Here is a 22750-nt window from a genome sequence, read left to right as displayed (position 1 = left end):
AGAAGAAAAATAATGACACCTTGGTCACATCTAAACGGAACTATCTGAATACCCAGCTGGGCAACCCCAAAAGACGTTTATAGAAATGACCTAGTCGATGAGCATTGTTACTCAAATAATAAAGCTAGATGGGGAGTTACTTTGGGGGGAAAAATAATGCAAATATAAACTGTCACAGGATTGTACACTTGAAATGGGTGAATACTATGGTGAATTATTTCTCAATAAAGGTGTTATTAAAATAAGTTAATTGAGGGATGATCTAGGTGGCTCAGGTGGTTAAGCGTCCGATTTCGGCTCAGGTCATGATCTCGCAGTTTATGAGTTCAAGCCCTGTGTCGGGCTCTGTGCTGACAGCTCAGAGCCTAGAGCCTGCTGCAGATTCTGTGTCTCCCTCTTTCTCTGCCCATCCCCCTCTCGCGCTCTGTCCCTCTCTCTCAAAAATAAACACTGAAAAAAATAAATTGAAATGAGATGAAAAGTAAAATAAAATATAATAAAAATAACCTCTGTGACCTCACTGTGACAGTCAAGCCTGAAGGAGACATCTCATTGGGCCAGGAAACTCAGGCCAGGAGCATTAATCCTATATTGTGCCAAAAATAAGATTAAACTTAATTTATTTATATAATATTTAGCATCAGAGCAAGAAAAGTCCCAATCAAGCCTTTTTTTCATTATTTACTATGAAAGTATGCTTCTCATTTTAGTGGATTTACTTACTTTTTATTTCGGGTTGAATCGACTGAGAAGAGCCCTCTCTTCTCAGATTCTGAGGGACTCCCCTGATTACCCAACCTCCAAACACCTCCAGAAACAGTGGAGTTTTCCAGATGCTTGGGGAAATGCTCTGGTTTCTGGCACCACCTAAGGCTCTGTCGCCATCCCCCAGTTGACACCGAGCTAGGAGTGGGGCTGACCTTCCAGTGAGTGCAACCTGAACATCACTCTTGCCTCCTGGTCTCCTCAGTGCGTCCCTCCTCAGCCAGCCAGAGGACGACACCTCCTTCCTGGGAGGAGACCCCAGGTGCTGACAGTCCCCATGCGGCCTCCTGGGCCCTGCGGACACTTAGGCTGGCCTGCCAGGTGTCCTGCTCCTGCCTGCGGCCACAGTTCTGGGCTTATTCAATCCTGCCCTGGGTCCCAAGATCCACCCCCTTGGTTCCGGCCAAACTTCCCCTTGGTGTTCTGGCTTCCTCTCAGGTCTGAGCCAGCACCCAGGGCCAGGCTCACAGATGGATCTCTCCCCGACTCCTCCTCAAATGCAAAGCAGTGTGTAATCCCCACATCACAAGCTCTGACCTTGCACTCCCCAGCCCCGCCTAGCATGGCTGCTATTTTTTCTGGGCATGTGGCCCCGGTCAAGTTCCCCGAACACCTCCCCCACCTCCTCTGCCGGGGTCCAGACTCTCGGAGCATTGCCTCAGCACACACAAATGCTGCCCCACGCGTGTAACGGTCTGCTTCTTGGTTTCTTGTGCTTTCAAACCCCCCAATATTTCTCAGAGCTGCTGGCACTCAGTCATATGCTCCTGGTTAATAGATACTAGTGTGTTAAATCCCACTGCGCATTTCTCATGCTCTGTCTGGACCAGGGTATCTCTGAATGTATCCACAATTAGAGAGGTGATTAGTCTAACACTTACCCTTCTGTAGAAGTCAAGTGGGCACCAGGCTGGACGACGGCTCCAGCCTCTGGAGATCTGGCCGGGCCTTCACTCTTTACTTCCTTCCCAGGGTCTGGAGCCTCTCCTGCTGCCTCTTCCTCCAGGAAACGCGGCTCTGCTCCGTCTGTCTCCAAGAGTGAAGGGCATGAGGCATCTAGTGTCCACTCGGGAAAACTGTTGCCCAGGTGGTGGCCCCAGAGCCGTGGGCTGCCCTCCCGGGGGCCAGGGCCTCTGCTCTCAGGCGCGGGGCTGCTAGGTTCCGGGGAAGACGCTGGGCTCCCCAGCAGGCCAGGAGCCAAGGTGCAGGGAGCAGATCCTTGGGGACACTCAGCATCACTGTCACCTAAGGAAGAGCAGGGAGCGAAGCTGACGTGGGGCGAGAGGCAGACCCAGGGCGAAGGGGCCTGGCAGAGCTGGGAAAACAGCCTGGCGAGCCACCTCCATGAACTCCCTCCCCGGGGCTCCTCCCCTGGAGCTGGGTGGCACGTTCTGTCCCTCCTTCGGGCAGTGGCCTCCCACATGCCGAGGCAGTGGCCAGAGGGCTCCCAGGAGACTCCAGTCCCCAGGCAACCTGGGGTTCAGGGCTTCCTAAGCCACGAGGGCCCAGGCATCAGAAATGCTGGCCTTGTATTGTTTCTTCATTTATTTTATGCAATGAGCATTTTCAAGCCCACTGTACTGCTGAACTCACAGAGGCAGAGACAGGATTAAACCCCAAGTCTGTCTGACTCCATCACAATACAATGGGACTTCTCAGTGATACCTATGGATCCCAGGGTGACCTCTGTCCCCACCTGGATCCAAAGCCTCCCACCACCCAATTTCCCAGAGCCCATACTAGCTCTCACCTTGGTCCTGGGACAGAAGAGGCACCGGAGGCCAGGAAGGACCCCCTTCTGTCTGCCAGCCTTCAGGGCTGGGCAGGGCCTGTTGAGAGAGGCACAGGATCTCCATGAGCCCTGGAGGCACTGAGAGGGAAGGTGGGGAGGGGAGAATGACTTGAGTATCCAGGGCTCCTCCCTCCCTCCTGTCTCCCCACCCAGACAACATGGCCGCAGTCCAGCCTAGTTTGGGTCCTCAGTTCAGAAGAGGAATCCTGGATGGGAGAAGACCTGCGTCCCAGAAGCGCTGGTGCCGGGCCCCAGTGTCGCTGGGCTCGCAGTCCTCCATACAGATGGGGCAGGGGAGGCCAAGAGAGAGGAAATGACTTGCCCAGGGTTGCACAGGATGTGTGGCGGGGCTCGGGGCAGATCCGACATGTCTTGTTTCCCAGGTCAGTGCTTTGTCCACACAGGATGCTACAGACACGGCGGGGTCACAGCTGTCTCCCAGAGAAGTCTTAGAGAGAAGGAGGAACAAGAAGTTTGACCTGAGGGAAACTGTCCTTCCAGCCTTTAACACACCCCACGAGGCCTCCGGGGTGTCCCATGCATGGCCCCTGACTTCTTGCCTCCTCCCTCCATGGGCTGCAGCACCAGCCCCAGGATGGGCTGGATGCTAGGGAGGGTGATGGCGCCCAGGCAACGGGATGGGAGAAAATGCCACTTGCTGCAAGGATGGAGCTCCCAGGCTTCCCTCTGAGGACCCCAAGGGTGCTGAGCAACAAGGGTCACGGGACGGAGCCACAACGCCCTACACCGGACCCCCCAGCCTTTGGGTGAGGAGACTCCAAGAGTCCCCAGCAGCTCCTCTGATCTTGGGGCCGGGGGAGAGAGGAGAGCTGCTCGGGTTAACGGCTCTCCTATCATTGTTCTTTGCAGCCCGAGAGATTAGAAAGTTACAGCCCTACTCTGCCATCTTGACGTTCCTTATCTCTCAAGTAGAGATCTCCCTGGGAAAACCGTGCTCCCTGCTGTCTCACGTCGCTTGTCCCCGTAACTTGTCCCAGTCGGTATCAAGGACCTCTGCCCTTGTCGTAGGGGCCTGATCTATCAACACGGGGGTGGGGAGGGGGTGTTGAAAGATGGTGAACCAAAAGTAACTAAATGTTGAAATCTCAACAAAAGAGACGACAAGACTCCTAAAGCAGACATCTCCCAGCCAGGGGCAGAGGTCACCTCGAGGGCTGGGCGCTGCCCTGTCACAGCTGGGAATGCCTCCGAGGTGGGAGGGGTGCAGACTAAGAATGGCCTGGAACACGCTGCAGCTGGAGGAGCTGTCTGTTCTCCAGACACAACCCCCTGAAGCTGGGGAGATGGAGACATTTGTGGACTTAATTGCCATCATGTTCTGTTGACATCATGGCATTCGAAAAATGCCCTGTAATTCTGAAGGCCACACTGGACCTGCTTTTTGGCTATATTACTTCAGAATCCCAAAAGGCCTTAGCATCTGAGAAGAGTGTTCTGGGCTCAGTGACCCCAGAGAAAGACCTTGCCTTCCCTGTCCCCATGCAGAGCCTTGGGTTAGTCCCCAGGGCTCAGCTTACCTCACTCTCCCCTCCGCCAGAAGGTGCTTCAGGGATCCCTTCGGTGGTGTCTGCCACGGCCCATGAGAAGGAGTGAGGTTTGTAGATGGGCACCGGGAATGGAGGCGTGGTGTGTCCGCTGGAATCAGATGTGCCATCCCCCAAATCCGGCTCACCACCTGGCTCTCGCGCCACTCCACCTCCTGGGGGTGGAAGCTCCAGGGACTCGGGACACTGGGGCCCAGGTCTCATGTCTGTGCAAGAATCTGAGAACCCCCAGGAAAAGCGAGCTCCAGAAGTGCTGGTATCCGAGCAAGGGCTCTCCAAAAAGAGGGGGTTGTCGAAGAACACGCTCTCCTCCTCGGCACCCCACTCCGGGGAAGAGTCTGGCCTTCCCTCCCTGGGCCACTCGGGCTTCTGATTCTCCCCCTCGGGCCCGCTGCTGTCTCCCCCCGGGGCTTCCTCCACGGGCAAGCTGGGGTTGAGGCCTGAGCCCCGGGGGCCGGCGGGGCTGGAGGGGAAGCTAGGGAGCTCCGCGGGGACCGTGGGGAGGCAGCACCTCAGCTCGGCCCGGAGCCCTTCTGTCTTCTCCAGCTCCTCTTCCAGGTCCAGGACGCACATCTGGGCCTGCAGGATGCCCGCCCAGAACACCACCTGGGTGGACGAGCTCTGGCTCTGCCTGGGGCTCCCCAGATGATGGCTGCTCCCAGGTGACCCGGGGGGTGCTGCTTTGTGCCTGGGCCCCCCCTGGGAAGGGCTGCTCTCCGGGTGCACAGGCTCTGAGCTGGAGCCCCTGGGAGGAGCATCTGGCTTCGTGCAATTGGGAGGCTCAGAGGACCAGGTCTGTTCCACACAAGGTTTGGGAGGGTCAGGATGGCTGTGCGTTTCCCGCAGGTGTGCTCCTGGGCAGGGCTGCAGGTCGTCTCCCAAGCAGAGGTTGAGAAATTCCATGGGTTTGGGGTGTTCAGAGAGGCCGTCGTCACCCATCATGCAGAGCACAAGTGGCTCAGGAGCCCCCAGAAATGTCCACATTCACAATCCCATCGTGTGGATTAGGGGGAGCGCTGGCAGGGGCCGGGGCGGCCGCTGGGAATCCACATCTACCCTGGAAGGGCCCAGAGCAAATGCAGGTTAGCAAAGGGCTGTCGCCTCCAGGAGGCAAACGTCTAGTGTATTCGATGTGTTTTGGGATGCCTGTCACAACCATGCCCCCGGCCAAGGGATGCTGCCATCCACAGCCCTACTGGGGGTAAGGGGTGCACCGTACATGCTGTGGACCCCCAGTCTCACCGCTCGCTCCAAAGACCCCCATTTGTTGGCTGAAGGTGCCCCAGAGGCTTAGCTGAAAAAGATAAACTGGACGAACCAGATCTTTTACTTGGGAATTAGGACTGGAGAACCGAGAGACTGACGTGGATGGCAGGAACGGAAGAGGGACACGCCTCAAAACAGCACGAAGGCAACGGAAGCCAAAAACACACATCAACCAACGCATGTGGGACCCAAACAGACAAGACTAGAGGCGAGGAGACCTGGGGGAGTAGCAGGCACCCAGGAGAGAAAGGTCCAGGCTGCCTTATTTCTGCCTCCCTGGGCTCCTGTCTTTGGGGCCTCATCCTTCGCTCGGCTAGGGGGCTGCTTCTCACCGCAGCCATGCCCCTGGGTCCAGGTGGAAGCCAGGAAGGGGCACTGGGCCAGGGTCAGCTGGAGGACCCACAACCCACTGGGCCTCCCCAGCGGCAGGGGGAGGAGATACACCACTGTGCCTGCCAAGGGGCTGCACTGCATCCGCTCAGACCCGCCCAATGCATCGGCCACACTCGCACCATTGGGTGCAGCTGAGGGACCTCGAAGGTTACTTTCCAGAAGCACACGTCTCCATCCTCCGCATGCGGACGAGGACTCATGGCTTTTCTGGGTGGCCCTGCTTCTTCAGAGCACGGGGCTGGTTTTGATCCTGTGGACACTATGAAACTCATAACTCAACCTGTTTCGCTCTTGGGACTGGTTCTCAGGAAGTACAGCGTCAAGTGCACAGGCCCTTCAAGCACAGATTTCCAGTACTGAACGCATCCCTGGCTTCATCACGCTTTTTCTTGTTTTCCCTTTGGCTCACTTTCCTCGCTTACGTGTTTCCAATGTGAAGTCTTGGGTGTGCTTATGTGTTATATTAAACTGTTTTGGGGAACAAAGGTACAAATAAACACACACCTGCTCCTGACGTGTAACCACCCGTTGCCTACTTTATGGCCTGCCATTAGCCACTCAATAAATGGGAACCCCCAGAGCTGGAAAACCAGGGTCAGGTGGGGGTCCTCCTATTGTAGGTGACCTTAACCCATTGCTTAAGGTCACCTAGAAAACATGACTTGGCGCTGTGCCCTCTTTCAGGAAGGTGCCTGACAGAGATGACACAGGACCACCATGAATTTCAGTTTCTTGTTCCTCTTGAGAGCATCCTCCTAAAAGTCCCTCAAAAACAGAACCTCTTTCTGGACTTTTACCTCTCTGCCCATCCCCCACATGTCTCACTCAGAGCCAGAATCTGTCATTGCTGAACTAGGGCCTCATGATCCTGAAGATGTAGCCGCTGGGAAAGGCCCCCCCGTCCAGCCTTCGAGGCCACCAAGTTCTGGCGATGACTGTGTAGACTGTACTTTCCCCAAAGGTAGGGGCTGTTTCTTCTTTTTAATCTTGTATTCAATGCTCTGAACCAAACTGATGTGCACTGGTCTTGCCCTTGGTCTTCTCCTACGAATCTCCTAGCTTGGCCTTTGGTCTTTCTTGGTTCTTTGTCTTCACCCCACACCCCTTCCCCCAACAGGCCCAGTTAAAGGCTGAGGATTCAGATGCTTTGCTCCCTAAGTCCCAGGCTGGCCTGAGGGGTGGTATCTGACTACCCTGGTCCCCCTAAGCAACTATCCATTTTCTACTCTCTGTCCTCTCTGAGTAAGAGACCTGCTGTAGTCCTATTTCCAAGGAGGAAGGAGGAGTGATTCTCACAACTCATTGTCTATACTTGGACAATCTCACCAGATCCAAACCTCCCTCCCCAGCCTGTGTGGAGAATGATCAGGTATGAGTGAGGAGGTGAGATCCCACCACTGCAGCCCACAGGACACGGGGAACACTGGGCAGAGAGTTCCATTTATGAGACAGAGGGAAGAGGTAGAGAGAAGCACCTAGTTTACAACTCACTTCCCCACCCCAAGGCCGACCTCCCCTCACCCGCCCTCCCTGCCAGGACCTGGTCTAGTTGTGCTTAGCTGGCTCCCCTCCTCACACCCCTGCTCCAGTCCTCATTCCTCCACACACCGTGTGTGAACGTGTACCAGCCTCCGGCGCATGTCCCTGTGGGCGTGAGAGCCTTCTGCCTGGACGACATCAACTCCCCTACTCCCATTCGTGAACTCACTTCATAAGAAATGGTCAAATGCCAATAACTGGACTGGGAAATGCTGGCAGCTGCCAGTAGAAAAGATATCCTGCAATGTGTATGAGCCAGGATTCCCACAGGCTCCTCTTGGCAAACAGGTACAGAATTCTATATAAATGTGTGTATGAATTAAGGAGCCATACAGGCAAATGTTCATGACTCTGCTAGACATAAATGGTCGCTGGATTTGTCTTCCCAGAAGAAACCAGATGTTCCTCAGTGGGTTTGAGGGGGGAAAAATCAGAAAAGCTGTAGCAGCTTTCCAGAGACCAAAGAGAAGAGAGCAGATTTCTGGGGCTTGAGGGAGGTGGCGTGGGGACTGGGGAATGGAGGGAGAAAGCAGACAGACACACAGAGTAAGCATTTGATGAAGACGAGGTATGCACTTTGACCAGGCCATGACTCAGAATCAATTAAACTCACCCTGGCTACACCGCACCCCTCACTCTCTATTTCAGAGCATTTATCCCACTTTGTGATGGTGGGTGGTTTACTCATAGGGTTCTCTTCTATCTCCCCTTCCCAGAATGTAAGCACCTAGAAGGCAGGTTCTTTGTGCCTCTGTTCACCTGTCTCAGTATGGAAATGCTAAAGGACAGAATCCCACTAGTGTGTGTGCTATATCTACTCCCAACTACAAAGTTCAGGGCGGAGAGCATGTCCTTATACTTCAGTTCAAGTGGATCAGTCAAAGGTTAGTGTTGACTCGAGAAGTTCAGGACCACCTGTGGGACACCTGGGGTTACAGAGCCCGGTGGGAGGTGTTCCTGGTTCTAGGCTGGCAGTTCCAAGATGGCGGCATGCAACTTCATGGTAGAGTTGCCACATTTAGCAAATAAACATACAGGCTGCCCATACTTGGGACATATTTATACTAAAAATTTAGTCTCTAAAAATTCAAACATAACTGGGCATTCTGTATTTTATCTGGCAATCCCACCCCACGGGGCAGGCGAAAAGAATGTACTGAGCCCCTGCAAAAGGCCAGTGATCCAGCTCCGTGCTTTACAGCTATGAGCTCATCTTTCTTGCCAGCCACCCTAAGAACAAGACGAGTGGTAACATTTCCTTCACTAATAAGGCTGAGCGAAGGCTCAATGTCAGAAATGTGCCCAGGTAACTCAGCTGGTAAGTGGGGGAGCTGGAGTCCAAACCCAGGTCTGTGGCTCTCTTAAGCATCATTCTCTCTTCCCACCCATAAATGACTTTTTTAAGTTTTTTAACTTTTATTTTATTTTGAGAGAGAGAGAGAGAGAGTGCAAGCAGGGGAGGGACAGAGAGAGAGGGAGACAGAATCCAAAGCAGGCTCCACACTGCCAGCATAGAGGTGAGGTGCCTGCTTGACTCAGAAGTGGTACTCCAGAAATGTTTTTGGAAATGAGAGGAAAGATGGATGGATGGATGGATGGATGGATGGATGGATGGATGGATGGATGGACGGATGGATGGACGGATGGATGGACGGATGGATGGACGGATGGATAGATGGAGGATGGATGGATGAGTGGGTGGGAGGGACAGATCCTCAGAAAGCCCCTCCTCAACAACCTCACCAAAGGACTGGAGACACTGAGACTTGGAGGATATTTAGCATCATTTTGACTTCACAACTTCCTTCTGCCCATGAACCAATCTTATCTTCCCTTCTCCCAGGAAGCCCAGTGCCCTGGGGCAGAGCTTTCCCAGAGGTAGGGTCCTGGCTTGAGGCAACAACTCAACAGAGAAGACCTGAGGACACCATGTTCAGTCACCTTGTTGGTACTTCACCTGGGCCAGGGCCACATCACTGAGTTTAAGGTCCTTCTTCTTCTGACCCCTTTCTTCCTCTCTTTCCTCCTTTTTTAAAACTGCTCCTCCCTGAATGAAGGGGTAGGATGACCTCAGGGGTGAGGTCACTTCCCATGGCCATCAAGACGTCCCACCAGTCACCTGGGTGAGGGCAGCCTGACATGGAAACTGTCAAGAATAGAGCAAGGGATTCAGTTTCCCAGAGGTAGGATAGCACCTCTTAGACAGAGGTGGGTCAGGAACTGGGGAGCAGAATCTAGGGCCCCTGCATCTAAAAATTTCTTGGTTTACTTTTTTTTTTTTTCCCCAGTCCTGGTGTTCAGTGAAATCTCTTCTGAAATTGCTCATCTCAGGTGCACTAACCAGAACCAAGGAGGAAGAAAGCCTCTGCCACATGCTTCCTAAGGTGGGTTTTGTTACCTCCAAGATAAAGCAGCCTTTCGATGGCTTGGGATGGTTAAGGCTCAGTTCTGGGAGAACTTCTATGGAATCCAACAAAATGCTTTGAGCTCCAGGAGACAGTGAGAGAAAGGAACAGGAGGGAGCTGGGGCTGGGGCCAAGGGAAGGGGGGAGGAGGGCGCCCCCTCTCTCAGGCACAGGGAGCACTGCAGAGGCTAAGCTGGGTCTGGCTGATGGGAGAGCAGGATCACTGGGGAATCCAGGGCGCATGAGTCCCTCCACCCCAATCTGACCTCGTCCTGGGCTTCAGTGCACCTTTGCCTCCATCTTGGGGGCAAGAAGGAGACCAGTTGGTACCTGGATTGTGCTTTTTGAGAGTTGGGCTTGCTTTTCACCCCCTGCTTGGGCACACAGCCTGTACTCTGAAGTTCAGCGCGGCCACAGAGGGGAGGGGGAGGGGAGAGAACCTGCCAGAGGGAGAGGTGGCAGCCTTGAATGTCCACACCCCTCCCCTACTGTGTTCAGAGGCTCACAGACTAGACTCAAGTCCTAACTACAACCTACAAGCTGCATGGCTCTGGTCAAAAACCTCACCTGGTTCCTTATCTATAAAATAAGGAAATAAGACGGAGTAAAGCTAGTCTACAGATTTGTGATAAAGCCGGACGGGTTTGAAAGTTGCTGCTGGCCTGGCCCCCGGTAGGTGCTCAGAAATAGCATGTCCTGCTCAGCTGAACTTTGCTGCTTTGCTGGCCTTTTAGAGAAGCCAAAACAAACAAGCACGCAGACAACCCTCCCAGTGGGCCCCCTAGACTCTCAGCTCCTCCCGGAGTAGGCCCTGAATCTTCTAACCGGGTTCTATGTCTCTGTCTCTCACTCCCTTTACACTTCCAGACTCAACATTCCTTCCCTTCGCCCTGGAAGATCTTCCTTCCAATGGAGAAAGCAGAGGCTCCTGGCCTCTCCAGGGATTTAGGAGGCAGCCTGTGCCCACGCAGCCCAAGGCAGGAGCCAGGTTAGGGATGCTGTCCTGGAGGACAGAGGAGTAACGGAGTTCCCTGTCTGGAGGGGCAGGACAGCAGCTCCTGTGAGAGACATGACTAGGGGCAGCCCCACATCCTGCCCACACGGAAGAAGCCTTCATGCAAATGTGCACAGAGAAAGAGAGAGAGAGAGAGGCACCAGTGGTTCTGAGGACCCTGTGGTGGGGTCAGCTGGGGCTCAGGCAGAGAGGGAGAACAGAGAGGGAAGAGAGAATGGGTGTGTAGGGAGGGTAGGGGGGCTGACAGGATGGGGGAGGGAGAAGATGGGGGGCAAAAAGGGTGGGGGATGAGAGAATGGGGGTGTGGAGAAGATGGGGGGCAGAGGGGTTGGGGCAGAGATGTTGGGGTACAGAGAGAATGGGGGCAGAGAACTAATGTGTCTCCAGAGCAGCTGGCCCCTGGGAAGGACAAGGACCATGAGGAGGGTTTAGGTCCAGGCCGCGGCACCCTCACCCTTTCTTGGGGCCCCCAGCAGCCCAGGTTCTAATCCCCGTGCTGGGTGCTTCCTTATCTGTAGAAAGAAGCAGCTCTGTGATGGACTCTGGGGAGTCAGGCCCCTTTGCGGCACATTCCTTCAAACCTGGCTAAGGCCTAACAGGCCTGAGGGGTATTTATTATCTGCTGATGACAGGTCACCCTCCCCCACTTTTTAGCAGCCGAGTGACACCAGCCATAGGAACTTGGGCCCTAGAAGGACCTTCCCTCCTTGAGACTCCATTCACCATGAGGATCATAACTACAAGCAGAAGGCCTCAGAGGGTCCCTAACAGGGACAATTCTGAGAATAAAATGGTGGCCGTTACACGTCAGGCCAACAGGCCTAAACCAAGGCTGCCCAGGCAAGCCAGCAACGAGGGTCCCTGGCACTAACCCAGCCTCTCTCAGGGTGGGGCTCGAAAGGCGAGGTATAGCCGGGAGCCCCCTAACGGCCAGTTCTGAGTGACTGCACCCAAAGCTGCCCCAAAGCCCAGGCCTGGCAGGTTTCCTTCTATCCAGCCACTTCCAGGCTCACTTGGGGCCTCTGGCCGCAAATGCCCTCCCTGGGCGTCCAGCCATAGCGGTCACCGGAGGCTGGTGGAGGCCCACGAGGAGCTTTGCTCTGCCCCTTAACTCTTCACAACCGCAGACCCTGAGCCAGGGTAAGTGGGAGCCAGAGTAGGGATGGGAGGCAGAGCCAGATGGGGAGGGGAAGGCTGAAGGAGGAGGGGGACAGAGAGAAAGGAAAGAGAAGCTGAGGGTTGCCGCCCTGCCCGGCTCACAGCAGGTGCACACGCAGTGGGCCCACAGCCCTCCTTCCCGCCCACCTGCCCCGGCAGCTCCCACAAGGGCCTCTCCATGTCCCCTGCCGCCCCAGCTCTGTCCCAGCTGCCACCCCAAGCAGGCCTGCCTCGCTCACCTCCAGAGGACCCAGCAAAGGATAAGCGGGCCCTCCTGATGCAAGGTCCGGACACCCGTCTTTTCGGTGAGTGGAGAATGTGGCCGCTGGTGCTTCCGACTTCCGCTCTCCTCACCGACACCCTCACCCTCCCACCCCGCGGCCTCCCCTGGGCTCCCTAGCTGCTCTGCACCTCGAACTTCCTGCCCACAAGACAGGGGCCTCCATTCCCAGGCCCACTGCCTCTGGCCCCCCTCCCCGGGCCCCTGCCGCCTGCCGCCCCTCACCCCCACCCCGGGCCCTCCACCAGGCTCAGAGAAAACTGCCAGTCAAGGGCCCGGGGAGAGAAAGGGGAAGGTGCTGTGCCCTGGACTGTGGACAGGCTCCACCCCCTTCCTCCCTGTGGTTCTGTCACCAGGTTCTCATCTCTACCCCAGCTGGCGGTCCCTCGCAGGGCACCCAGTGGGACACAGAGGGCCCTGGGCCCTGCAGCTTTTCTTTTCCTGTTTTTCACAAATGATATTGCGAACTTGTGCAGCCACCTCTCTCATAGGTAACAGTGGGGCCTGATACAGCGGCCTTGTGGTCACGAAGGCCCCCCAGCCCCTCAGCCAACTCCTCTCGCCTCCTTTATGAAGCATTGCTATACCCGTTACAGACTGGAGGCAGGCTCAGAGAGGTCATGCCGCTGCCTAGGGTAGCACAGCCGGGAAGTCACAGAGCTGAGGACTCAGTGTCTGACCACGAGAACCGGCATCCACTCCCCACTGCTAAGCCCCCCCCCCAACAAGTCTGCAGGACACAGATCCCAGGTGTCCACTGGTGGGGAGCCATGTTCCCTGTACCATCCTCTTCTCCCCTGCACAAGCTACTTCTCCCGCCTCAACAACCACCGACTCCCCTGCTGAGATTCCAAGGCCCCCACCCCGAGCTCCTCATAATTCCAAGGGCCCAGGAGACTCTGCAACACGAAGTCCCATGAGCAGAGTACCTCCTGACCCAGGCCACCCTGGCCCATAGTTTGGAGGGCCTTGCTCCAGCTCTACCCCTCTGCCATCTGCGTCCCTCCTCCACAAGGACAGGCCTCCCAGGCCCTTCTCCACCATACTCGGGGCACCCAAGGAGTCTGGGATTCCTGGCTTCGTAGGCCTACATGGCCTCGTCTTCCCACGAGGCTGTGCATCACTGACTGCTCTGGGCAGCGGAGGATGGGGAGAGATGGGGAGGGGTGGACCAGGCTTGGACCTGTAGCAGGCTGCTCCCCGCAAGCACACATGGTACTCGGTGTGAAGAGGGAGGACAGGGGGTCCGTGTCAGGGGCTGGAGGCCAAAGCGGGCCCTGCCGCAGCCGCCACATTCGATGGAGGCCAAGAATCCCAGTTCAAACCCGGACCTCCGGATCACTATGACGTTGGGAGGTAAGGGGACAGGAAGCACTTCGTAGAACACTTCTATCAGGTGCGGTTCTAACGTTTACATATTTGAACCCATCAGACTAGGCCCCCACTGGTCACTTTCTGGGGCTGATCTCAGGAGGGCCTCAGACCCCATGCAGTGCCAGCCTGGCTCGTCACCTCCCCCAAGCTGCCCCTCTTCCTGTATTCGGGATTTTACAACAGTGTGCCCAGCTGTGTATGCCACAAACGCAGTCACCTCAGCCTGAATGCAAACCCTCCCCCCAGGCCTCCGCCTCAGAGGGCCTCTCTGGAATGTGGCCCCAGCCAGCTAGCACCTCCTCCTCCTGCGGTCCTTATGGAAGAAGCTGCTGACAGAAATTAAACACAGACTCCTTCCTCAGGGAGCTTCCAGTCTAGTGACGGAAGGTAAACACGTGGCCTGAGTAATCAACATGTGATTGTAAACAGTGATGGATGCGGGGGAAGGAATGAGCAGGGAGCCAGGGAGGCCCACAGCAGGGACAGCGGCAGGAGACCAGCCATGCCCGTGGGGGCCATTACACCTGGTGAAGAAAAGCCAGCCAGTCTAATTCCTTGCCTGAGCCTGGAAAGTTCTCCATGAGTGAAGGGGACAGAAAGCAAGCCAGTGTGGCTGGTCAGGGCACGGTGGGAGAAGCGAGGCTGGAGCGGCAGAACCAGATCCCACAGGGTCCCCAGGGGTCAGCCAGCGTGCATGCAAAGTGGAGAAACGACAGGCCAGGGGCCGCTGCCAGATTCGTTTTTAAGATCATCTGCTACTGCATGAGCACTAGCCAGTCAAGGGCTCGCTCACAACAGGGAGACCAGCTGGGGGCTCCCGAGGTCCAGGGGAGGCAGGTCAGTGCCTTGGAGGGCACTGCCAAGTCAGGGCCACGTTCTAGATTGCTGGCTAGAGCAGCTGAACAGGTGCAAATGGCGCCTTTGGAAATGGAGTCGGGGAGATGAGGCTTCGGGAAGAAAATCCAGAGTTTGCTTTTTAAAATATCAGGTGTGAGAAGGGCAACTGGGTGGCTCCGCTGATTGGGCGTCTGACTTCGGCTCAGGTCATGATTGGTCCATGAGCTGGAGCCCTGCATGCAGCTCTGTGCTGACAGCTCAGAGCCTGGAGCCTACTTTGGATTCTGTCTCCTTCTCTCTCTGCCCCTCCCCTGCGCTCGCTCTCTCTCTCTCTCTCTCTCTTTCTCAAACATAAATAAACATCAAAAAATTTTTTAAATATCACCAGTGAAACTCAAGCAGGCAACTGAAACCATGCCTGGAGGGGACCGGAGGGGAGGACTGGGCTACAGAAGTGAGCCTGTGTGTGAGCAGCAGGAAGGAGCCCCTCTGGTGGCTGACAGAGTCTAACAGGGACAAGCCAGCAAAGGAGAGTGAGTCGTCACAGAAGATAAGGGAGGAGATAACTTTAGAAGGAGGAAGTGGTCAGCTATGTCAAATGCCACTACATAGGGATGGAGCAAAGTGACCATGAAACGTGGCCACACCAAGTTATAGACAAGCAGGGGTTGGGAGAGCAGGGGACATGACGGTGGCTGAAGCCAGGTGGCCATGATGTGAGGATTGATTAGGAGGTGAGGACCTGGGGTCGACCTCCTGCACCCCGACTCTGGGTCTGCCCCCTGCAGCCCAGCCTCTCCACCACCCCAGTGATCCTGGCACACACGGCTCCCGGTGGCTGCAAGGCTGCTGATCAGGTGGGGCGCCAGTGATCTGCCTCCTCTATGTGTTTATGAGTCCACTTGCTCCCTGGGATGTGACCTTGTCAAGGGCAAGGACCGCCCACTCACCTCTAGAGCACCCAAGGCTGTATAGCAGAGGCCTGGCTCATAAGTGAATGAATGAATGAAAGCTACTTATCATCTCCTCCTTAATCACTTCAGGAGGACTCTGCCACGGGGGATGGAATCTGCCCCTCCTTTTCCTCCCGGGCAGTGGGGCTGGTATGTGCAGGGGGTGTGTGTCTGGGGGTGTGGGATGTTCCTGCCATCCCAAAAAGAGAGTCCCTGACTAGCAGCCACCAGCTCTGTTCCATCTCCTTCCCAAGGCTGCTAGGTGCAAAACTCCAGATGGGGGACCCCCAGCTACAGCCCAGAGGGGCACTGGCTCAGTGGCTGTGTGCCTGGGATTAGGGCAGGTGGAGGTAAACAGGCTCCTGTCCCGACCCCCTGCCTGTGGGGGTTTTGATCTGCCGCCCCTCCCTGGATCCCCACCCTGCCCACCATCCCCATCCCCAGGGTTGGAGGACGCCCAGCCTCCCTACCTAACCACAGCCCTTGCCATGCAGCCTCGCCAGGCAGCCCCTTCCTGCCTACCTCGAGGTGAGTGACTTCCTGTTTGCCAGCAGAGGAAGCGGCCCGGCACAGGTAGGGAGGTAGGTGGCAGCTTACAAGCTGAGCCCAGAAGAGGGAAGGGGGCCTGCCTTCCAGGACAGGGGCTCTGGGGATTCCAGCACAGTCTGCCCTCCTGAGAGGCTGTGAGAGGAGGGGGGCAGCAGGGAAGGGAACCGGCACCTGACTTACAACTGCCCCTCACCAAGGGCCCCCACATGCTGACATTCACCAGTAGTATCTCCAATGCCCACGAGGCCGGGGTGCGGATGGGGTGTTATTGTCCCCATAGATGAGGAAACTGAGGGTCTGAGCGGTCACTCTGCCTGGATTTGAGCCCGGGACTGACAAACCCAAGCAAATCTTCTTTTTTACTACACCCCGTTACCATCTGCATACCGCTGATGTCAAGGAGCCGGCCTTCTCTCCAGGCGAGCAGCGCTACAGAACTCTCTCTCCCAATTCAAAGCTTTTAGAAACTCCTGAGCCGCTGCGGCTCACTACGGGGGGGTGCCAGCTACTGGGGAGGGTGAGAGCAGAAGCCAGAAGCATCTCAGTGGGCCCCTGCGTGCCTGAATTACAAACTTCTGTCCTTTAGGGAGGCCTGGGAGCCAGGCAGCCATAGGCTCCTTCCTCCAGTAAAGGCCCTATTCCCTCCCGGCTCCCCAGCCTCTACAAGCCTGGGCCTCAGCGAGGACAGACAGGACACCTGCCTCTCTCAACATCCCTCCGCCAGGTTAGCTGGTTATAGGTGTGCTGGCCCACATGACTGGGTCCCCTGTGGATCTGAGCAGAGAGCCGGGGGGCAGAGTGGGGTGAGGGCCTTCCTCCCTAAGGCCTGTAGTCCTTGAATGCGAGGGAGAAGTCTCTCAGGGGCAGGGCGATGAGGAAAGGAAGTCTAGTCCAGCGGTAACACTACCACCAACCTCCCAACCCAGCTGTGGGCACCAGGGCTGCCCCTCGTTTCACAAAAAAGGGCAGGAAGTGATGATGACAAGCTTCTACCTCCTGGACTTGGTTGCCCAATCCTGTGGTAGGTACAGTAGCCTCGGAAGGCTGACCCTGCGTGGATGGACAGCTGCCCAGGCCACGGCTCCCTGGCTCTCTTCTTCCTTGGGACTAAGGTCTGGCCCCAGACTGCCTTCCAAGGCTCCTCTCCTCAGCTCCCTCCCAACTCTGTGCTTGCAGACTGGCCAGACCCTCGTCCTGGGTCCACCCTCCTTAGGGAAGCAGTGAGTAGGGTTCTGGCTAGTCACCTCTGTCTCCAAGCCCCGTTGACACCCAGCAGACACTCAGAAACATCTGCTCCTGTCCAGGGACAGGCAGTTCTAATGGCAAAAACGCTCCCAAACTCAACACCCACGACTGGGAATTGGATAATTCATTATGGTAGAACCCAGAACCGTATGGTGAATCTCAGCCACCTTTAACATCTTATTTTTAGACAGTATTCAAAGCAGTGGAAAGATGCTCATGGCATATCATTAAGAAAACCAATTATATATTCATGATGACCTCAGTTGTTAAGAACTTGGGTATTTAGGCCACAGAATGCCCAAACATTGGTGGGCAGCGGCTCTCCGTGTGTGGCAAAAGTACACAGGGTTTTAATTCTTACCCTCTTTCTGGTGAGTATCTAATCTGAAAAAATAAGTATGTATTGTGTTTACCATCAGCAAAAGTAACAAAGGTACTAGACACTTAAATATATTGAATTAAATAATGGTTGGATATTTCTGCACACTTTAAAGACTGGGAGGTTCTTTGCCAACCTCATCCCTCCTTTCCCATGGAGGCAGGAACTAGTGTACAATGGGCAGGCCCGCAATGGTGCCCACTCTATGGACCCCTCACTGTCCCCACACCTCGAGAGGCTGCCAGTGTGACCTCCCTGCTGTCGGCGTGGGGACCTGCTTGGAATTCCAGAGTTGCTACAAAGACTGTTTTAAGGTGAAGACGTGAGAGGTCTGACAGGTGCAAAAAGAAGTCCTCTCAGAGCTCCCCTTACCTGACTAGAAGCAACAACTTCTAGAAAATAAGGGTGCCATAAATTCCTTCTGCAGGCTGGAGCTACTCCCAGAAGAGAAAATAAAACCGTTCCCAAATCCCTTCTCTAGGAAAGATTATGGCCCGAAGGAGACTGAAAGACCACCCATTAGAGGCAGACATTTATCACAAACTTTCTCATCTCTCATTTGTTCTAAAGACCCATTTGCCTTTCCTCCAGAAACCTATTTGTTCTTCCCATAGAAGCCTTTTTCTCCTTGCCTCCATCTCCCTACTAAGTTAGGTATGTAAGCTTTTAACCATTTAACACGCCAGCTACTTCTCTGGCTGGCTTTCAAGGGCAGGTCAATAAACCTCTTTATACTTTTTTATTTTAGAAAGTTTTTTTAAAGTTTTATTTATTTATCTTGAGAGAGAGAGAGAGAGAGAATTCCGAGCAGGCCCCAAGCTGTCAGCACAGAGCCCGACATGGGGCTCAATCCCATGAATGGTGAGATCATGACCTGAGCCAAAATCAAGAGTTGGGATGCTCAACTGACTGAGCCACCCAGGTGCCCTAACTCCTTTCTACTGTTAATCTGTCTTTTGTGAGTTTAATACATCTGTCTCAGTGGCTGAATCTAAGACTCTAGAGGAAAAGTTTTTTCCCCTCTCCTACAGGGCAGAGATTACCTACCTGCTCCATGACTCCATGAATCTAAGGCTGTGCTTGCCTAAGTAGGTATGTGGTACACATAATGAACATTTTTAATGATCTTTATTTGAATATGCGCTTAAAACTATTAACTGATGCAACGAACATATGATTGCATAAGATATTATTTCTTAGGACCACATGGAAGCAAATAATGCCTCCTTTATTTTCAAATTGTGTGTGGGTAAGGGAAAATATCAAAACAGTATAGGCGGAAAACTCTTCTGTCCAAAACCATGACAAGATACATAAATGAGTGGACACTGTATGGCTGACTCTAACCTTTCAGGTATTTACTTTGAAAAAAGAATTGGGAGTCTTCCTTATAACGCTAATTAGCCTTGACCAGTCACTAATTGCTGAATAGAAATTCAGGCTTCCAAGTAGCAGGAATGCAAGGCTCTGGTGTTACACAGAACAGAGAACAGGCACGCTGTGACATAATGGGGGATGATGACACTTAGAGCAAGGCATTCCCCCAGGGCCACCTGAAAGGTCCCAGATTTCCTTGGGGGTGCCCAGACCTGACCCTGCCCACAGAGCAAAGCCCTGGGCTTCGTAGTGCTCTACAGCAGGTGCTGATCCGTGCTCTAGCCACACTCGCCTGCAGGGACAGAGGGGCAGCCTGGCATGGCACCTTCCAGTGGGAACAGCACTGGGGCCTCCGAGCTCATATCTGAGAAGAGAGCCTGCACACCGGCACTGCCTGCAGCCGTCTCCCTCCTGTCTGCCTCTGCAGGTCTGTGCCTCCCCCAAGGCTGCAGTGGGAGCCACCAGGAAGGCAGGGCCTCCTACCTCACCCCTGCCCAGGTTGCCGTGCTGAGAGGAGGCCTTCCTGAAGTCATGGAGTCAGCAAAGGGAGAGTTCGAGAGTGCACCCAGCCTCCTAGGCTGGCTCAGCCTGTCCATCCACTTCTCCGGGAGTGCCTGCCCCAGGCTCTGCTCTGCCCGGGTCTCTCTTGCTCTACACTCTCTCCGGGGGTGACCTCACTCACCCCACAGGTCACCTGCTCACTGAAGCCCAGGGTCCTAACTGCCAGCAGGAATCCTCTACTGAATGAGCAGGGCTTAGATTCAGTGGCACGCCCAACAGTGTGCCCATGTGCCCATGAATATGCCTTCCCATCTCTGTGTCCAGGCCTGCTGCTTCTCCCTCTCCAGAAGGTGCCACTGCTCCCCGCTCTGTCACCAGGAGAACCGCAGACCTCAGGTTTTTGTGCACAGAAGGCCCCAATCCTCCAGATCACTCCTGCCCTTGTAAACACTTCCTGCTGACCTCCACTCATGATGCCACCAGGGAAGGCCCAACACTGGCATTTGAGACCCCCAACCTCTTCCAGGACTGTACATCCACACCCTAAAGCGCGACCCGGAAGTCTAGGGGGCTGCCTGAATGTTCCTGGTACTTCTGTGCACTACGGCACCCTCACGCTGTGTTCCTGGTCATCTCTGTTCCCTTCCTCACTCTCCTTTCCATCTCTCAAATCCTCCTTTTCTGAGGCCATCCCCATAAGGCCATTTCTCCCATCTTTGTAGTAGACCAAGCCACTAAGAATCAACCATTAGGGGGCGCCTGGATGGCACGGCTGGGGTCAGGATCCCAGGGTCCTGAGATCGAACCCCGCGTCAGGCTCCTCGCTCAGCTTGGAATTTTCTCTCTTCCTCCCTCTGACCTTGTCCCCTGCTCATGCTCTCTCTCTCTCTCTAAAATAAATAAATAAAGGGGCGCCTGAGTGGCTTAGTCGGTTAAGCGTCCGATTTTCGCTTAGGTCATGATCTCGCGGTTCGTGGGTTCGAGCCCCGCGTCGGGCTCTGTGCTGACTGCCAGCTCAGAGCCTGGAGCCTGTTTCAGTCTGTGACTCCCTCTCTCTCTGACCCTCCCCTGCTCACGCTGTCTCTCTCTCCCCCCTAGAAATAAATAAAACATTAAAAAAAATTAAAAATAAAATAAATAAATAAATGCAATCTGGGGGGAAAAAAAAGAATCATCTGTTAAGAGAATTCAATAATCCCAGTGAGGGAACACAGCCCAGCAATCAGGGCAACGAACCAAGCGTTCATACAGAAGTCAGATCAATCTTTTTAAAAAATAGCATCAGGTTTAAAAAGTAAGAAGATCGTGATTTGCAGCACAAACAATTTACGTGGTTTCAAGGACACGCATATATAAATCAACGTCATCTATTGCCCTAGAATACATCCAGATCCCAGGATCCCCGTGTACACCTTTCAGAATGACTGCTGTTCACCAGCAGGGTAGGTAGGGGCAGCCGGGGAGGGGCAGTCAGTGGGACTAGAGAGGAGGGATGAAGAAGCCATCATAATAAGACCCCTTGTAATTCAATCACGACAACAACAAAAGGAGGAAAATCCAAATTAAACCACAGGCCGAGGACGTGAATGGTCCTCCGAAAGAGAAAGACAGAGCAAAAGACAGCGGTGAGGCTCCTAACACCGCTCACTACTCATACTTATTAGAACTACAACGTGATGCCAGGGTTTTTTTTTTATCTGTCACACGGGCAAGACCAGCGAGTTGGTAACACACCGAGCTGGCGGAGCGGTGGGGACACCGAGCCGTCTCGGAAGCCCTAAGTCATATGGTGTCTCTGGAAAGCAGGCTGGCAGCATCAACTGAAACCTAAAATACGCACGGCTTTCAAGAAATCCGTCATTCTGTGTTTCTGACTCTGTCCTCTGAAGCTGTCACAGAAGTGAGTGGGTAGGTAGGAACGCAGATGCTTCACGCGTTACTGTCACCGCACGCGAACAAATCAAACTGGAGAGAACCGTCTAGAAGCCACAGAGGACTGGCTAGATAAATATGGCGCACCCATTCAGTGAGACATTACACTTTTATCTTAAAAGGATGAGGTACATTTCTATGTCCTGAATCAGAGCAAGTATCTTAAAAGAAAGTACAATTTGCTTAAAAAAAAAAAAAATAGAGAGAAGTTATACGTAATTGTATGTTCCTTTACAAACAGAACGTATCCTTCTGGAAGTATTCTCAAGAAATTGCCTCTGAAGAGAATAGAGGAGCAGAGCACAGGAGGGGAGGGAGATTTTTCTCTGTGCCCTTTAAGGGCTGTTTGAATTAACATTTATAAAAAGAGTTGAAACACATGCAGGTAGTACCTTCAAAAATACTTTCTAGGGGTGCCTGGGTGGCTTAGTCGGTTAAGCGTCCGACTTTTGCTTAGGTCAGGATCTCGCAGTTCATGGGTTCGAGCCCCGCGTCGGGCTCTGTGCTGACTGCCAGCTCAGAGCCTGGAGCCTATTTCAGAGTCTGTGTCTCCCTCTCTCTCTGACCCTCCCCTCCTCACGCTGTCTCTCTCTCTCTCTCCTAGAAATAAAAATATTAAAAAAAAAAAACTTTCTAAAAGAATTTTAACCCATGCAAATATGATCTTAAAAATAACAAAAGAAGGGAAGTCTGGGTGGCTCGGTGGGTTAAGCGACTTTGGCTCAGGTCATGATCTCATGGTTCACGAGTTCAAGTCCCGTGTCAGGCTCTGTGCTGACAGGATGGAGACTGCTTCGTATACCGTGTCTCCCTTTCTCTCTCTCTGCCCCTCCCCTGCTCATGTTCTGTCTGTCTCTCTCAAGAATAAATAAACATTAAAAAAATAATAATAATAAAATAAAATCTTTTTGTGGCGCCTGGGTGGCTTAGTCAGTTAAGCGTCTGACTTTGGCTCAGGTCATGATATCATGGTTCGTGGGTTCAAGCCCCGCGTCAGGCTCTGTGCTGACAGCTCAGAGCCTGGAACCTGCTTTGGATTCTGTGTTTCCTTCTCTGTCCCTCCCCTGCTCACGCTCTATCGCTCTGTCTCTCTGTCTCTCTCTCAAAAATAAATAAATGTTTTTAAAAATCTTTTAAATAACAAAAGAAGTGGAATGTGCTTATAACCCCTGCTGTCCTCTCTAACCACCCCTTGCTCTTAGGTGCTAGGATTCCTTTCCACTGTGGACCAACACCTCTTCAGCCCAAACCTCCCCCACCCCCCTCTGTCTGTCAGCACTTGGCTCTAAAACTGTACCACTCCAATGACTGTAAACCCTGACCCTTCACTTACTAGCTGAGTAAAAATGTGCAACTCTCCTGCTCTCTCTGGATCTATTTTCTCATCTGCAATATGGGACCGTCCATGCCTCACAAATCTGTTGT

At 54.0% G+C, this 22750-nt stretch overlaps 1 protein-coding gene across 3 annotated transcripts in view; it reads right to left on the bottom strand.

Annotated features, from left to right (window-relative positions):
• PSD4 (pleckstrin and Sec7 domain containing 4) overlaps nucleotides 1-22750 on the bottom strand; it is a 35845-nt gene that overhangs the window by 10497 nt on the left and 2598 nt on the right. Inside the window, exons 1-5 of one of the 3 annotated variants that reach the window (XM_039231721.1) lie at nucleotides 12138-12289; nucleotides 4096-5179; nucleotides 2880-3005; nucleotides 2516-2594; nucleotides 1647-2010 (exon numbers count right to left, since the gene is read on the bottom strand). In XM_039231721.1, coding sequence (XP_039087652.1) covers nucleotides 1647-2010; nucleotides 2516-2594; nucleotides 2880-3005; nucleotides 4096-5106 — 1580 coding nt within the window. In that variant the 5' untranslated portion in view covers nucleotides 5107-5179; nucleotides 12138-12289. Of the gene's footprint in view, nucleotides 1-1646; nucleotides 2011-2515; nucleotides 2595-2879; nucleotides 3006-4095; nucleotides 5180-12137; nucleotides 12290-22750 lie in introns of those variants that run through there. The other 2 variants (XM_039231719.1, XM_039231720.1) reach the window with 2 other exon arrangements.

Source organism: Hyaena hyaena, unplaced genomic scaffold, assembly GCF_003009895.1.
Source record: "Hyaena hyaena isolate Hyena2069 unplaced genomic scaffold, ASM300989v1 scaffold_57, whole genome shotgun sequence".
Lineage (NCBI taxonomy): Eukaryota > Metazoa > Chordata > Mammalia > Carnivora > Hyaenidae > Hyaena > Hyaena hyaena.
This window is presented reverse-complemented; position numbering and strand designations above follow the sequence as displayed.